Below are 17,891 nucleotides of genomic sequence, written 5' to 3'. Positions count from 1 at the left end.
AGTTGAGAAAGTTTAGTATAGTTTGTAATCCAAGATGTAGCCTATTTTAAGAGGTCAATTCAACCCCCGGTTATGTGAAAAAGGGAGTACTACCCAAAGGTTGCAAGGTCACTTGGGAGTTCAGAATTGTGGCAAAGAGGACGTAATAGTCCATGCAGGGCTTTATATATGAACAGGAAACAGGAAGGGCTCTTTGATTGACACGTGGACTGGCCTATAGGCAGCTTTCGTAGACAAATGTTTCATATAAGGTACCATGGTAACTGGCTTAACTCATCCCCCTTTGGGTAGTGTTCTCACATTGAAAGATACACATTTCCAAATTCTTAAATTTGGAAATTACAGAATTATTTTTTGATGACCCTGTATATACTATACACAGGGTCATCAAAAATAACTCAGATTTACAAATATATACAATATATATATATTCATTTTTTGTTTTAATTGGAAGTTTTCAAAACCTTGAATTTCAGTACATTACTGAATAGTCACTAATAGAGAACTAACAAAATATATTTTATTGGGGAATGAACTTAAAGATTTAACTACTTGTTTTTACAAGATATGTACATACTAACTCAGAATACTTAACCCAGTGTAATGAAGCCAATATCACCCCAAATGCCTGGCAGGCACCTGAAAGCTGTGAAAACTTTGTTTCAGAAATTATCATAAAGTCTCAGCTTTCAATAAAAACAGCTTTCAATGTCTTGAAGCACCAATCCAATTACCCCACAAAAAAATGACAAATGACATTCCGGGGATTTCATTCTGACATTTTAACTGTATTTATAGGAAAAATCATGTCTTCTCTTCAGTAGAAGGTCAGACATTGCTACAGGGATTTCTGACATTAACTTGTAAATTATTGTGTTTTATGGCATTATGGCATTAAGTAGAATGCATAACTTACCTGTGTTTCTCTTACCTGCCTTACTTCACTCATTTATCTAGAAACATTTGCTAAGGAATTCTAACAACAATGGCCTTCCCTTACAAGGTCACTGTTGACAATGCAATTGTCACATGTAGATAATTAAATGATTACATTTTGTGTATTGATTTAAAGTTGCTATAATATGAAACCCTTCGGTGTCTTATTCTAAATGAATGATGATTTCATATGCATGATTAATATAGAATGCAATCTGTGTATATATATATATATATATATATATATATATATATACACACACTTATGGTACATTTGATCCAAATATAATTTAGATTTTTTGTATATATATCTTTTTTTTTATTTTTATAAACAAGCCAAAACAATAATCTGTATAACTACATCCAGGTGCCACAACAGCCTTAATCTACTGTACATGTCATACACAATATGAAGTTACACGTCACAGGGCATCTCACTTGAATAGTTTATGCTGCCTATCAAAGACTCTACTGTTTAATGACTGTGTTGCACTGGTACACTATAGTATATGCCAACCTCTAAAGTGTATTTATTTTCCTGACATAACCAGCGTTGATTAAATACTCACCCTGTTGAAACCCTTGAATGATGAAAGAAAGTCTGATGTAGCAAGACTGGACTACAATGAATCCTGAATAGTAGCATTACTCCATACAATTCTTCATGGGCTTTTAATCTAACTGAGAGCTATAGCATTTTGCCAAGGCTGTCACTGTTAATTCAGTAACGGACATCAGTGCTGGAATAAACAGAGGAAATCTTACTTCAAAGACCAGTGTCTCATTAGTTGGACCCGCCGCATAGAGGCTTTCCGGACGGTTAAAGGAGCGTTGATAGTCAAACGTGGTCCCGGCAAACTGGAACTTTCCTGGCCAATCAACTGTCCAATCTCCTGTCAGATAGTATTTCTTCTCCATATTGCGGGCTGCCAGATAGCTGGTGGAGATTTCAATCTCATGCACCCAGATGCTGCGGGCTCCTGCTGGAATTGTGACTACAGGATAATATTCTGTGTTCAAAACAAAAAGAAAAAACATGTTATTTAATAAGTGACTTAAGATCCTGGAGGCTATCTCACCATCTCTAAATAAAGTTCTTACTGTTGTGGCATATGAGTCTGAAAGATCCAAATTTGTGGGTTTAAAACTTTCTTTTGCGACTTGTTTTGTCTCTTGTTTTCCTTCTGAAGTAAAAATTATTTATATAGAGGCATATTTTAAAATGTACAAATAACAAGTTTGTTAGTTTTTATATTCAATTCTCTTTTTGCCAATTTGACTCTAAATCCTACCCTAACAATATTGCTGTGCATACATACCTGACAATTCTGAACCCAAAAAGTGAAATGTTATTTTTCTGTGATTCCTTATACTGTATCTATTCTGTAAAGCACGTTTGTTCTTTTACAAATGAAGGGCCTTAGGAAATACCTTCCCTTGTTTCATTATATACATACAATATAACTGGAAGCATGTGTGTCTGGAATAAGAGGTAAAGGGATTGATCCCCAAGAAAGGTTTCTCTTGGCTTACAGACATCAGTATGAAATGAGCTCTGTTCAAAAGACCAGAACTCGAGTGGCATCTGCTACTGAATTCACTTGGCCTTGTCATGTTATAACAACTCTATAAAACTATTGCCAGAATTTACCAGCCCAGCTGTTCTGGTTCTGGCATGCTGGTGATTTGCAAAAATGTCCCATATAATATCAATTAACTTCCTAAGCACGTACCGAGTGACTGAGGTGATTGTGTTTTTCTTTTGATCAACTGGTCTTTGAGTGATTTAATGTACCAATACTGTCATGAAAAGAAGCGACAGACATACATCTCTGGAACACAAATTCTAAACCATGGGATTATTTTATAATTGGCATCCCCACATTCCAATTCCTGCTCCTCCCCCTGTGGTGAAATAGAGTAGGTAGGAAGATGCTAAACTGAATGAGGCAGGACATCAAATGTGAATACAAATTGATACATTAGGTATTGTTTTCCAAGCAATACTGATAGGGGGGAGGTGTTCCTCTAGGGCTGAATTTGTCTCTGATATTAAACATTTCTTATCTCTTTAAGAATGTATGAGAGCTCATACTGTGAATAGATGATTTAATACATGTAGCTGCTGCTTAATAATTAATGCATGCCTAAATCCTAAAAAGCTTCAGTACAGTATCTCACATACCATTTGCTCTGTGCTGCTGGACATACTGTCCCTTAAAGAAGTTGCAGGTAGAGTTATCCCCTTTACAGATGCCACAGGCATCCGGAGCTGATCCGGAACCCAGAACCTGGTCACATCCAACTGGCTAAAAAAAGCACATAAAATATAGACAATGAGCTTCTGTGTGTGAACTCCACAGGATCATGTCAAAATGAAAACCTGCAGGATTATAATCATACTTACGAGTTTTAGATTAATGTATATATATATATATATATATATATATATATATATAGTGTATATATACACCGATCAGCCATAACATTATGACCACCTGACTAATATTCTGTAGGTCCCCCTTTTGCGGCCAAAACAGCCCTGACCCGTCGAGGCATGGACTCCACTAGACCTCTGAAGGTATGCTGTGGTATCTGGCACCAAGACGTTAGCACCAGATCCTTTAAGTCCTGTAAGTTGTGAGGTGGGTCACTGTGAAGCGCTTTTCCACCGACATGGTGCCGGTGCTGGAGCCGGAGCCGGTGCTTGGCCTGGGAACCAGCTGATCTTTTTGTGAACCGGCCCGCTTTTCCACTGGTTTTGGAACCGAACACTGACATCACTGGATGTGGGCGTTCCCAAGCACAGAGTAGAAGTGGAGAAACACACGGCAATAATAATCGCACCGAGGCGACTGCGTCTCTGAAACCCTATTTAACCATCAACATTAAACTCATTCAGCGTCTACACACAGCACAGATACACTGTAAAAAACAAATAAAAAAACACGAAATCACATGTAGACAAGCAGAAACGAAAATACAACTATACAAATATGCTAAGATAACTCAGCCTTTTATTTTTATTTATTTTTATTGATGCATTAAGGGAGTTAACATGCATTCATCACCGCGCACACAGTTCACATTTTCTTTCATTTTGTGGCATATTTTTATTTTTATTCTTGTTTAAAAAACAATCACTATAGGCTAGCCTATTGATTATGGATGTGGCAGATCAATAAACTGTCGGACAATCTCAGGTGATGTTAATGGTTTGATGGGAAATTGTGCTTAAGTCTGGGATGATGGTCCCAAATCACTGTTGCATTGTCCCTGTTGCCAGACACGCATCAATGCTCTTATGTTCAGAAAGTCGCCCTGGATAAGAGTGTCTGCTAACAAATACACAATTAATAATAATAATAATAATAATAATAATAATAATAATAATAATAATACATTGTCAACACTGCTGGAGTGTGATCACTCACAAAGCGCATCACTGTAACAGATCTTATTGTGTATTTGATCTTCTCTTACTGTAGAATATGTATGTTTTCTGTAATTCGCCCTGTGCTAAGAAAATGAATGTATTCATAAATTATGAATCATGTGCAAACCAACCCGGGACACATGACTCGTAGGGACACTGGATTCGGCGTAACACCAGACCCAGTTAATGACCAGTTCATTAACAAACAACATTTCTGTCCAATCTATATCGTCGCATTAACTCTCCATCATCATAATATCGCTGTAACACGTCTTTGCTTTCACGGAAGCTGCGCTCAGTCGTCTTTCATTGCTGCCATTTGCCAACTCCTAACTAGTTAGTTGACCTGGTGAAACCATATTGTTACTGTAGTGTCTCTCTGACAGACCGCTGTTTGCTGCAGATTTCGCTCATTTTTAATCAAAACTCTCCTCACTGCTCGTGTCTCTGCTGGCATTTTAAACATGGCGGCTGCACTCCAGCAAATAACTTTTGGTGGAGACGTCTTTAACCTGCCCTCGGCCCCTGACGTCACTGGTTCTTTGGTTCCAGACCAGCACGTTTTTGGTGCCAGAAAAAGTGGCTCTGTGCCGGCACGGAGCCAGTTCTTTTGCGGTAGAAAAGCAAGGAACGGTTCCAAATTAGGCACCAGCTCCCAACTGGCACCTGCTCCTTGTCGGTGGAAAAGCGCTATGTGTGTTCTGACACCTTTCTATCAGAACCAGCATTAACTTTTTTAGCAATTTGAGCTACAGTAGCTCGTCTGTTGGATCGGACCACACGGGCCAGCCTTCGCTCCCCACGTGCATCAATGAGCCTTGGCCACCCATGACCCTGTCGCCGGTTCACCGCTTTTCCTTCCTTGGACCACTTTTGATAGGTACTGACCACTGCAGACTGGGAACACCCCACAAGAGCTGCAGTTTTGGAGATGCTCTGACCCAGTGGTCTAGCCATCACAATTTGGCCCTTGTCAAAGTCGCTCAGATCCTTACGCTTGCCCATTTTTCCTGCTTCGAACACATCAACTTTGAGGACAAAATGTTCACTTTCTGCCTAATATATTCCACCCACTGACAGGTGCCATGATAACGAGATTATCAGTGTTATTCACTTCACCAGTCAGTGGTCATAATGTTATGGCTGATTGGTATATATATAGTTGTGCAGTATTACTATGAGTCAAATGTTTTCCATTCTATAAAAACTAGTACAATATCAGAATATAAAGTATTATTATTAATTTCATAGCTGATCCCTTCATCAAGACTTTGTTACGTGGTTTACTTCCAACAATGCAGAACAAATACAGATCTACAAAATAAAACACCAGTGTCTTGCATTTTAACTCCCTGCAACGCAGATCTCAATAAAGTACACACCGTACACAGCCTACATGTTGGTGGTGATAGCCCAGCAATCCTCCTTCAAGAGTAATCAACACTGTCACATAACATGGCTCTCTCCATGTGGCTTGTGCTGCAAAATACTGTACCTCACACATTCCATCAATGCACACATCCCTCTTGTGATCAGAACAGGAGGTCCCATCCTTCACTTTACTTGACATGGCAAAGAAGAAGTCAAAGTCCTCTGCAATGCAGTACAGTTTGCAGATGTCTTCCTCTATAAAAATAAATACAGACATTACTAAAAAGGTACCTTTTTGTCTTACAGTACAAGCTTCTGTTTCATGTAGGAAAAGTAAAGTAACAGTTTTGCTTTGAAGAAGGGGTTTCCAAACAGACTGCTGATGTTCTTCTGTGGTTGGTAATTGCTTTATTAACAGTCCCTCCAGATTTATTGATAAGGCTTGGGATCCCCAAAAAATATTTATTTGTCTAGGGGACAGCTGCAATAGCTACATTTGTTTAGCAGGGGTGCAGATTATGTATGTCAATTTAAGTTTAATCAGTGCTTGGATAAATGTTTTAAAAATGGTTGTAGTGCCTGAAATTAATCAGGAGAGGAGACTACTCTTAAATTAATTGTATGAGGCTTTCTATACAAATATTGATAGCCTTGATCCATTTCAAACAGCTGGCCAATAGAAACAAACAATAACCAGCACTTAAAATGGTAAACAAGTTGTAAGCTCAGAAATGACATTAATTATACTACAAACTATGTGTGTCTTTTTTCTTTTTTCAGGTGCATATGTCAGGATTCAATTTCATGTCATTCATTACCTCCGGGCTTTATTTTTGCTTTCAAAACGATGTGCAGCAATGTTTTCAATTTATATATATATATACACTCACCTAAAGGATTATTAGGAACACCATACTAATACTGTGTTTGACCCCCTTTCGCCTTCAGAACTGCCTTAATTCTACGTGGCATTGATTCAACAAGGTGCTGAAAGCATTCTTTAGAAATGTTGGCCCATATTGATAGGATAGCATCTTGCAGTTGATGGAGATTTGTGGGATGCACATCCAGGGCACGAAGCTCCCGTTCCACCACATCCCAAAGATGCTCTATTGGGTTGAGATCTGGTGACTGTGGGGGCCAGTTTAGTACAGTGAACTCATTGTCATGTTCAAGAAACCAATTTGAAATGATTCGACCTTTGTGACATGGTGCATTATCCTGCTGGAAGTAGCCATCAGAGGATGGGTACATGGTGGTCATAAAGGGATGGACATGGTCAGAAACAATGCTCAGGTAGGCCGTGGCATTTAAACGATGCCCAATTGGCACTAAGGGGCCTAAAGTGTGCCAAGAAAACATCCCCCACACCATTACACCACCACCACCAGCCTGCACAGTGGTAACAAGGCATGTTGGATCCATGTTCTCATTCTGTTTACGCCAGATTCTGACTCTACCATCTGAATGTCGAGAACAGAAATCGAGACTCATCAGACCAGGCAGCATTTTTCCAGTCTTCAACTGTCCAATTTTGGTGAGCTTGTGCAAATTGTAGCCTCTTTTTCCTATTTGAAGTGGAGATGAGTGGTACCCGGTGGGGTCTTCTGCTGTTGTAGCCCATCCGCCTCAAGGTTGTACGTGTTGTGGCTTCACAAATGCTTTGCTGCATACCTCGGTTGTAATGAGTGGTTATTTCAGTCAAAGTTGCTCTTCTATCAGCTTGAATCAGTCGGCCCATTCTCCTCTGACCTCTAGCATCAACAAGGCATTTTCGCCCACAGGACTGCCGCATACTGGATGTTTTTCCCTTTTCACACCATTCTTTGTAAACCCTAGAAATGGTTGTGCGTGAAAATCCCAGTAACTGAGCAGATTGTGAAATACTCAGACCGGCCCGTCTGGCACCAACAACCATGCCACGCTCAAAATTGCTTAAATCACCTTTCTTTCCCATTCAGACATTCAGTTTGGAGTTCAGGAGATTGTCTTGACCAGGACCACACCCCTAAATGCATTGAAGCAACTGCCATGTGATTGGTTGGTTAGATAATTGCATTAATGAGAAATTGAACAGGTGTTCCTAATAATCCTTTAGGTGAGTGTATATATATATATATATATATATATAATTTTTTTTTTTTCCATAAAGTAAGCACTAAACTCTGTGGAGAATGGCATATTATCTGACAGGCTATTACAGCTATCAGTGAGTCTATAAAAATGGGAATGCACTGTAAATTATCCAGAAAGTATTCTATGAGCTAAACAAAAAAGAGCATATATGAAGGTCATGTTTTAATGAACATGGGTCTAAGTATATCTAAAATCCTGTTTTATCAAATCTTTGATTTTAAATACATTTTTTGTATGATTAATGAAACAGTTAAGTAGTTTTTTGATAGTTTTCCCTTCTGTTTCCTTGTTTGTTTGTTCTCAGGTGTAATTTAAAGCAACAGTCTCAATTAAACATCAGTAGTTACTTACACATCACTGTTACCATATTCTGCATTAAGAACACCAATTTATAGTTTGTGTGTGTATATATATATATATATATATATATATATATATATATATATATATATATATATAATACACAATATGTTCTCAATGTTTACATAAGTCCAGAGTACAGGAACCCGGCCTGAGATTATTTTATGAAAGACTTGTAATAAATCTAAAATTAAACCAGGGATATGCTTACTGGGACAACCTTATTGGCATTTAGTTTGATTTAAAGTGCATACATACATTTGAACAATGAATGTAAAGTTAAGTAAACTAAATAAGATTTAATACAACATTTCACCTCCTAAAGTGTATGAGTTCTATAATTGCACAACATAGAAACATAGAAAAATGTAGGGCAGCAAGGGGACACAAATGCAAGACCCAAACACAAAGTTAATGTAAATGAGGTCAAAATTAAAATCTTTTACTCTTATTGTCTTGTCAGAAATGTATAAAATTAAGATCCTTTGAGAGCATCCCAGACTCACCGAATGTATGGTGATGCTTCAGCACTTTCTTGATTGCTTTGGGTCCCAGAGCAATCAAGAAAGTTCTGAAGCATCACCATACGTTCTGTCTCTCTCTACCCAAGCTTCACAGACTGCAAATGCAGTCATGCACAGCTTGGGTTTCAGGGGAGAAAGGTGGGATGCTTGCCCAGCCAGTCCACTCTGTGTTTTGCCTTTGTGAAACATCTTCGCATCTGGCTTCTGCTTGAATTTGCATTAAAGAGCCCTATATTCTCTGAATATGTTATAACTGTACAAATAAAGTATTGACTGAAAATTTTGGTAATTCTGTTAATTTTGTTACCTTAAGTGTAACAGAAGCGTATAAAATATGGTCTGAGTAATGCATATCATCACATTTCCACTGTTTTCTATGTGATAATGTTCCCCGAGTTGCGCGATTCTTGCCTACGCAGTTTGCCAGGAAAGCAACTCTCGTGTATCTCAAGGGATTACCGTGCTTACAGTTTTGGCTTGTGTACATTTTGGAGTAAGAGGCAAAGTTATCAAGCGTCTGAGCTGAAAAAACTAAGACAGAAAATCCTGTTTTTTTTAATCCGATCTAGGTACTTAAGTGAGCAGTTACTTAGGGGTAAGTGTCTTAACCTCCTGAAGCCTCATTTTGCCCTCAGGTAACACTGAATCTGTGCTATGCTAGGATGCAGAACACACACATGCATACATATTAAGATGGGTTTTCATCTTATATGTTGAACTTTTGGATTTCAGATCATTTAAAAACAGTCATAAAAAAACATAAAATAATTTGTAACTAATGCATTTTCATGAATGTATGTAAGCATTTCTCTATATCACTGTGTTTGCTTCAAATTAGATAAGAGGAAAGCAAGAAAATCAGTCTAGCCCCAAGGCTTACTAATGACCTATAAACTCTCTTGCAAGCTGCTACATGTTTTTTAAGTACTTTTAGCATAGTTTGTCTCCCTAGGATTTCACTGTATTAGACATTAAATTAGACATGAATTTTAAAATAAGGCTTCAATTTGAAGTACTGTTTGAAAGGACTAATCCCGATAGCTACTGACAAACACAGTTCAATGTTAAAACACAAAGATAATAAACATTAATACATAAACAATAATGAAGCATCACATTTTTAATTTTCTTATTCCATTATTTTTACTGCCTTTTCCCCCCTCCCCCTATTTTATGTTTTTCATACAATGTGGCATTTCAGAATTGCCTTTTCCTCTGGGAAAGAGGGGCTTGAAGTCGTGGCAATTATGTTATGTTGACATCTGCTTTCTGCAGTAAAAAAAAAAAAAAACATCTTTACTGTACCTTCCACTTTTGTGTAGGGCTTCCATTTGTAGTACCAGCCCCTGAAGGGTTTACTGTTGTATTCGGCACACTGCTGTGCCCGGAAGTCTACACTGTTGGGCTGGCATGCGTTGGTATTACACAGCTGGTATAAACGACTGGAACCTTGGCAGAACTTCCCACTGTACTGTGGCCTAGGGGTAAAGCAAGTCTTGTTAGTATTTAACACATATGCATTTAAAAGACACAAAAAATTATATGCAGATGTGACTGTGTGTCCTATTTCTCATTATTTGATCAACTCTTGAAGGAAAAAGTTTAAGGCATACCCCCACTGTATAGCCTCAAAGTAAATACCTTTGGACAGAGTTCTGTACACTGGAAACAAGCCAACCTTCCCAGCAGGCACTGGTTTATATATAACATCTTCCAAACACTGTGTAAAGGATCAGCACTTTTCGTACTTCTAAAGCAGTTCAATTTTTTATTTAAAGGGTGGCATAACAGTCAGTCTTTTATTAAGGATACCACCCAAACCCTGACGCTAATAGGTTGTTAGCATTTTGCCGTTCCCTGCAGTGGACAAAGACCTGGAGCAGGATCACAGTCTGATCCAATTACTGATTATACATGTAGACATCTGGGCCCATATGTTAGAGTACTTACTGCAAGGCCTCTGTGGAGGTACACCTCTCATTCATTGAGAATCCGCTCTCTGTTTGCTTATTCCAAATTTAACTGAGCAGCATGGAACCATAAAGGCAGTTATGTTAGGGCTGTTCAGCTGCTCACACCCACCACCATCATTTGAGATGACAAATGAGGAAATGCACAACTAACTGTTCTCCCTAGATTTTCATACTGGGTCAACATCATTTCAAGGTAACTTACCTCCTACGCACTAAACCAGTGATTTGAAACATGCAACCTTACCCAACCTAGTTATCTTAAAACCACTCAATCCAATGGCACCTACAGTAGCTCTATAATCAAACTAAACGTAACAAAGGAGACTTTTGCTCAGCCAGGGTTTCATTACAAGAAGTCTATTTCTGTCCATTTCAGTATGTTTGGGTAGTTTCCATATATATTACTGCCACATATAATAGGCATTAATGATGCTTAATCGGTCAGTAGAGAAATATTCAAGAGGAAATGTCTGGGAAAATTTCCTGATTAAATAACATGTACCTACTTTATGAATATTGTTTTAAGTATTATCTTTTGGCAATGGTAGCAGTTTGTTGTATTCTTAAGAGGATCACAAATGTCTTCCTTGACAAAATTAATGCAGTATACAGTATGGCAGAGCACATAAGTTTGGTTTAATGTAGAAAACACTTATAAAAAGTAACATATGCTAATTCAGTAAAAAACTATTTATCATTTCCATCACCTGCTGGGATTTACTTGCCATGAGTAAGATATCTTTATGCTGTTATTGTTATAGCGAGCTCTACTGTTTGAATGCTTCTTTCCTAAAAGGTTCTGTCAATATTTCCCCAAGGAAGGATAAATATGATTAATTTGACAGCTATGACTGGTTACTCACATCAGAAGAAAAAATCTATATAGTAAATCTTTGAAAAGAAATAGATTTTTGTTGGCTTTTTTCAGATAATCTAATATATACACATATATACACATATACATTACATTTTTGGATGAAGGATAATTCACATCTCATCCCCAGGCTGATTCTGAAACTGATGGTCTTTCCCTGCAGGTTATATACGGAGCTGTTACACAACAAGATGACAGAGTATAGCTCTGCAAGGGAACCACTCAAATTAATCTATTATATCTGAGTGATACTGGTAATGTTTTCTGGTACTTTCAGTATTTCTGAGGAAGATGTAGTGTGTATCATTGGAACATGGCAGTCAAAAGTATACATATAGAGAAAGAAAGGGGAGGGAAAGAAAGATAGACAGAGAGAGATGCATGGAGAGATACAAAGATAGATAGACCGACATCTCATTTTACAATATTAGATTCCCTGCATGCTTCCTGAACACATTGATATTATACAGCCCCACTATAACACGTCATTCTTATTTTTTTGTGTATATTATTATTATCATCCTAATTCAGTGTTTTACTCTGGAAGCTGTTTCAAAGAAAGAAAAAAAATACAGTGTACAGAACTGTAGTGTAACCATTTGTGTTCATCCATTTTAAATGTTCTTAGGAAGTAGTTTTCATAACAGCACTCTGAACAGTGAAGACTTTGAAGATTAGTACCAGAATCATCTTTCTCCCACTAATCAGAAGAGCAAATGGATGAGGCTGAAATCTCCCATTACCTTCTGGCAAGATGACGAAAACTGTAAATTTGTGACATCAATATAGTTTTTGGTGAATCTACTACAAAGATACATTTAATGTATAAAGACACTCTATAAGGGATGAAATGACACACATATACATTCCTTAAGATGTTTTGTGGGGTATGTATATCTTGTTTTTGCATTGTATGTCCTTGAACATAAAACAGTACAATTAAGCAATCAGATAGATTTAAAAACAGATGTCAATGTAATGCAAAAACAAGAAACAAAAACTGTATTGTGTATGTTTTTTCAATTATTCAGCAGAGAGAAAGTCATTGTGTTGTATTAGTTTACCTAGGATCATGAAACTAAGACCAGAATTTTCCAGAAAGCCATCTTGTTTAAGATAGACCACATAGTGAGTCCCCAGAGCTTGATGTTAAAGTTTTTCCAGCTTTGTTTAAACTTCAAGATGAAGCCACAGCCGTCAAGATATTTCCCAGTCACCCTAGGACTGCTGTTGTGAAATACGCCAAGACAGCTTCATTGGCCAAGTAGAGCGAAAGACACTTTGTTTGTATGGATGGTCCTCTCTCCTTTGGGACCTGCAGAAAGCACTGCGTAATAATCCATTTCAGATTCCAGAGTAAAATCCCTCCTTTCAACCTGTGATACTGAGACGGAAGCATCTGGATATACTGTACATTGTGCTCTTCAGCTATATGTATTTGTTTGTTTTCTTCTAGTTAACTATATTATTGAAAATGCTGCATGTATTTAATTAAAATGATTGCAGTTTAGTAGCCTATGTAGAATTTTCTGGAAGATTATACTGATCTTCATTTATGCTTTATATATATATATATATATATATATATATATATATACACTCACCTAAAGGATTATTAGGAACACCATACTAATACTGTGTTTGACCCCCTTTCGCCTTCAGAACTGCCTTAATTCTACGTGGCATTGATTCAACAAGGTGCTGAAAGCATTCTTTAGAAATGTTGGCCCATATTGATAGGATAGCATCTTGCAGTTGATGGAGATTTGTGGGATGCACATCCAGGGCACGAAGCTCCCGTTCCACCACATCCCAAAGATGCTCTATTGGGTTGAGATCTGGTGACTGTGGGGGCCAGTTTAGTACAGTGAACTCATTGTCATGTTCAAGAAACCAATTTGAAATGATTCGACCTTTGTGACATGGTGCATTATCCTGCTGGAAGTAGCCATCAGAGGATGGGTACATGGTGGTCATAAAGGGATGGACATGGTCAGAAACAATGCTCAGGTAGGCCGTGGCATTTAAACGATGCCCAATTGGCACTAAGGGGCCTAAAGTGTGCCAAGAAAACATCCCCCACACCATTACACCACCACCACCAGCCTGCACAGTGGTAACAAGGCATGATGGATCCATGTTCTCATTCTGTTTACGCCAAATTCTGACTCTACCATCTGAATGTCTCAACAGAAATCGAGACTCATCAGACCAGGCAACATTTTTCCAGTCTTCAACTGTCCAATTTTGGTGAGCTTGTGCAAATTGTAGCCTCTTTTTCCTATTTGTAGTGGAGATGAGTGGTACCCGGTGGGGTCTTCTGCTGTTGTAGCCCATCCGCCTCAAGGTTGAACGTGTTGTGGCTATACAAATGCTTTGCTGCATACCTCGGTTGTAACGAGTGGTTATTTCAGTCAAAGTTGCTCTTCTATCAGCTTGAATCAGTCGGCCCATTCTCCTCTGACCTCTAGCATCAACAAGGCATTTTCGCCTACAGGACTGCCGCATACTGGATGTTTTTCCCTTTTCACACCATTCTTTGTAAACCCTAGAAATGGTTGTGCGTGAAAATCCCAGTAACTGAGCAGATTGTGAAATACTCAGACTGGCCCGTCTGGCACCAACAACCATGCCACGCTCAAAGTTGCTTAAATCACCTTTCTTTCCCATTCAGCCATTCAGTTTGGAGTTCAGGAGATTGTCTTGACCAGGACCACACCCCTAAATGCATTGAAGCAACTGCCATGTGATTGGTTGGTTAGATAATTGCATTAATGAGAAATTGAACAGGTGTTCCTAATAATCCTTTAGGTGAGTGTATATATATGCAGTGGGGGAAAAAATATTTGATCCCCTGCTGATTTTGTACGTTTGCCCACTGACAAATAAATGATCAGTCTATCATTTTAATGGTAGGTGTATTTTAACAGTGAGAGAAGGTGTATTTTAACAGTGAGAGACAGAATAACAACCAAAAAATCCAGAAAAACGCATTTCAAAAAAGTTATACATTGATTTGCATCTTAATGATGGAAATAAGTATTTGACCCCTTCGACTTAGTGCTTGGTGGCAAAACCCTTGTTGGCAGTCACAGAGGTCAGACGTTTCTTGTAGTTGGCCACCAGGTTTGCACACATCTCAGGAGGGATTTTGTCCCACTCCTCTTTGCAGATCCTCTCCAAGTCATTAAGGTTTCGAGGCTGACGTTTGGCAACTCGAACCTTCAGCTCCCTCCACAGATTTTCTATGGGATTAAGGTCTGGAGACTGGCTAGGCCTCTCCAGGACCTTAATGTGCTTCTTCTTGAGCCACTCCTTTGTTGCCTTGGCTGTGTGTTTTGGGTCATTGTCATGCTGGAATATCCATCCACGACCCATTTTCAATGCCCTGGCTGAGGGAAGGAGGTTCTCACCTAAGATTTGACGGTACATGGCCCTGTCCATCGTCCCTTTGATGCGGTGCAGTTGTCCTGTCCCCTTAGCAGAAAAACACCCCCAAAGCATAATGTCTCCACCTCCATGTTTGACGGTGGGGATGGTGTTCTTGGGGTCATTCCTCCTCCTCCAAACATGGCGAGTTGAGTTGATGCCAAAGAGCTCGATTTTGGTCTCATCTGACCACAACACTTTCACCCAGTTCTCCTCTGAATCATTCAAATGTTCATTGGCAAACTTCAGACTGGCCTGTACATGTGCTTTCTTGAGCAGGGGGGCCTTGCGTGCGCTGCAGGATTTCAGTCCTTCACGGCATAGTGTGTTACCAATTGTTGTCTTGGTGACTATGGTCCCAGCTGCCTTGAGATCATTAACAAGATCCTCCCGTGTAGTTCTGGGCTGATTCCTCACCGTTCTCATGATCATTGAAACTCCACGAGGTGAGATCTTGCATGGAGCCCCAGACCGAGGGAGACTGACAGTTATTTTGTGTTTCTTCCATTTGCGAATAATCGCACCAACTGTTGTCACCTTCTCACCAAGCTGCTTGGCGATGGTCTTGTAGCCCATTCCAGCCTTGTGTAGGTCTACAATCTTGTCCCTGACATCCTTAGACAGCTCTTTGGTCTTGGCCATGGTGGAGAGTTTGGAATCTGATTGATTGATTGCTTCTGTGGATAGGTGTCTTTTATACAGGTAACGAGCTGAGATTAGGACCATTCCCTTTAAGAGAATGCTCCTAATCTCAGCTCGTTACCTGTATAAAAGACACCTGGGAGCCAGAAATCTTGCTGATTGACAGGGGATCAAATACTTATTTCCCTCATTAACATGCAAATCAATTTATAACTTTTTTGAAATGCATTTTTCTGGATTTTTTTGCTGTTGTTCTGTCTCTCACTGTTAAAATACACCTACCATTAAAATTATAGACTGATAATTTCTTTGTCAGTGGGCAAACGTACAAAATCAGCAGGGGATCAAATACTTTTTTCCCTCACTGTATATATATATCTGCATCATATTTTATCAGCCTCAGACTGGACTTACATTTTATACTTTTGTAATAAGATATTGGCAAATGACTATCAATCGACAGTTGAATGTCAACATCCATTGATTATATTGGGGGGGTACAATGTATTTTTATTGTATACAGTCTCCTTAATTTGTGTATACTGTACATTGTAAATTTGGTTTATATTGTATATTGTGTTGTGTAACAGATGTGTAATTGTGTGATGTGTAAATCAGATATTTAGGAAAATTGTCATACTGCTATGTTGCTTGGAACTGCACCCAAGATTTTCACCCACTGTTGCACTTGTGTATATGGTTGAGTGACAATAAAGGAATCGTATCGTATCGTAGAGCTGTTTGACTGTGTCCTCAGCTCTATGTCCTTTTTTCACCCTTTTCACATACTGCCAAAACACTGCTCCCTCAGTTTTGACTAATTAAAATGATTTGATTTATTAAAATTATGGGAAAGAAAATGCTTGTTTCAGGGAAGAGTCTGAACTCTGTATGTTTTTTTATAGTTAGTTTTGTATTTTGTATTTTTAGTAGAAGCACAATTTGTATTATCATTCCCGTTCTTGGGCATTGAATCATTACTAGCACAGTCAGAATAATGCAAATTACCCCAGAGCTGAGACATTACCCTTCAAACATTATGTAGAATAATAATAAGGAGTGGGAGCAATCTTATAATGAAGAATGAGTCTGCTGAACAGGTTTTCGTTGGCCAGAGAGGGATTTATCTAATGTGCTGCTGAGTCAGTGACAGATGATACCATTTTAATAGACCAACAAAATTACTTTTAGTGCACTAATTCACAGTTTTTGACACACCTACCTTTAAATGGTTTGGGAGGCTTGCCATATTTACCTGAGTAAAACTAATTGTTTACAGTAACAATTATTTTTCATGTACGCTGTATGTGGCCCTGTCATTAAAATGTATGAGGAACTAAAGAATAATACAATGTATTTGCCAAATCTTCATGTATGTATCTTTTCACTCCATAAATATTTTTTAACATACTCATACTGTACTCATAAGGTATAAACTTACTTTGGACTGTCGCAAAGCCTCTCTCGATATGTGACACCTACTCCACATGTCCGAGAGCAGTCAGACCACTCAGACCACGCTGACCACTGTCCATGGACGGCCTGTGGTCCATTATCTCCATACCTCACACACTGCCCACTCCGACACCACTGGCCAGCAAACACAGAGAGTTAAACACAAATTAGTATCAGTTAGATTCCAGTTTGGTGTGATTGTCCCATCGGGATGGCTATGACATGTTAAAATACAAATGCATACTTTAACAGACATGTTTAAAATAGTTTCCTTCTATGTCACTGTGATACTATCTGCCCACACTACCCCTGTCTGCCACCAGAGGTCATAATCCCCTGAGTTTTAATCAGTCACTCTACATTGCTTTACACTCCGTGCACCCGCTCTTCACTCTCTGCTCTCATCCATCAATCACCTCAGCCAGAGTTACCTGCTTGACTATTTAAACCCCCTGGTCACTTCCTTCTACGCTGTGTCTTGTATTCCCTTGGTTTCATTTCAAAGCACTACTTCTTTTGTCTTCCTGGTACTGATCTCTTCTTCGTCTCTACGACCACAGTCTCCTGGATTTTCTGTATTGTCTCATTCGCCCGGTGATTGACCTACCGCCTGCCTTATCGACTCCGAGTACTGGTCTGTCCCTATTGCCCTGTTTACCGGCCCACGACCCTCGCCTGTTCCTGGACTCCTCTGACGCTCTGCACCTGGGTTCCTTCTGTCAAGGCAGACGCCCTGTCCCGACAGTTCGATCAAC

The 17,891-nt window shown here is 38.9% G+C and overlaps 1 protein-coding gene across 1 annotated transcript in view; it reads right to left on the bottom strand.

Moving 5' to 3' along the window:
* The window catches only part of adamts18 (ADAM metallopeptidase with thrombospondin type 1 motif, 18), a 54,720-nt gene that overhangs the window by 15,262 nt on the left and 21,567 nt on the right, over positions 1-17,891 (bottom strand). Inside the window, exons 11-15 of the mRNA XM_066713714.1 lie at positions 17,123-17,271; positions 10,069-10,241; positions 5,868-5,998; positions 3,122-3,245; positions 1,702-1,946 (exon numbers count right to left, since the gene is read on the bottom strand). Coding sequence (XP_066569811.1) covers positions 1,702-1,946; positions 3,122-3,245; positions 5,868-5,998; positions 10,069-10,241; positions 17,123-17,271 — 822 coding nt within the window. The remainder of the gene's footprint in view (positions 1-1,701; positions 1,947-3,121; positions 3,246-5,867; positions 5,999-10,068; positions 10,242-17,122; positions 17,272-17,891) is intronic.

Source organism: Amia ocellicauda, chromosome 9, assembly GCF_036373705.1.
Source record: "Amia ocellicauda isolate fAmiCal2 chromosome 9, fAmiCal2.hap1, whole genome shotgun sequence".
Taxonomy (NCBI): Eukaryota; Metazoa; Chordata; class Actinopteri; order Amiiformes; family Amiidae; genus Amia; species Amia ocellicauda.
The sequence above is the reverse complement of the archived record's forward strand: the minus strand, read 5'-3'. Positions and strand labels throughout refer to the sequence as shown.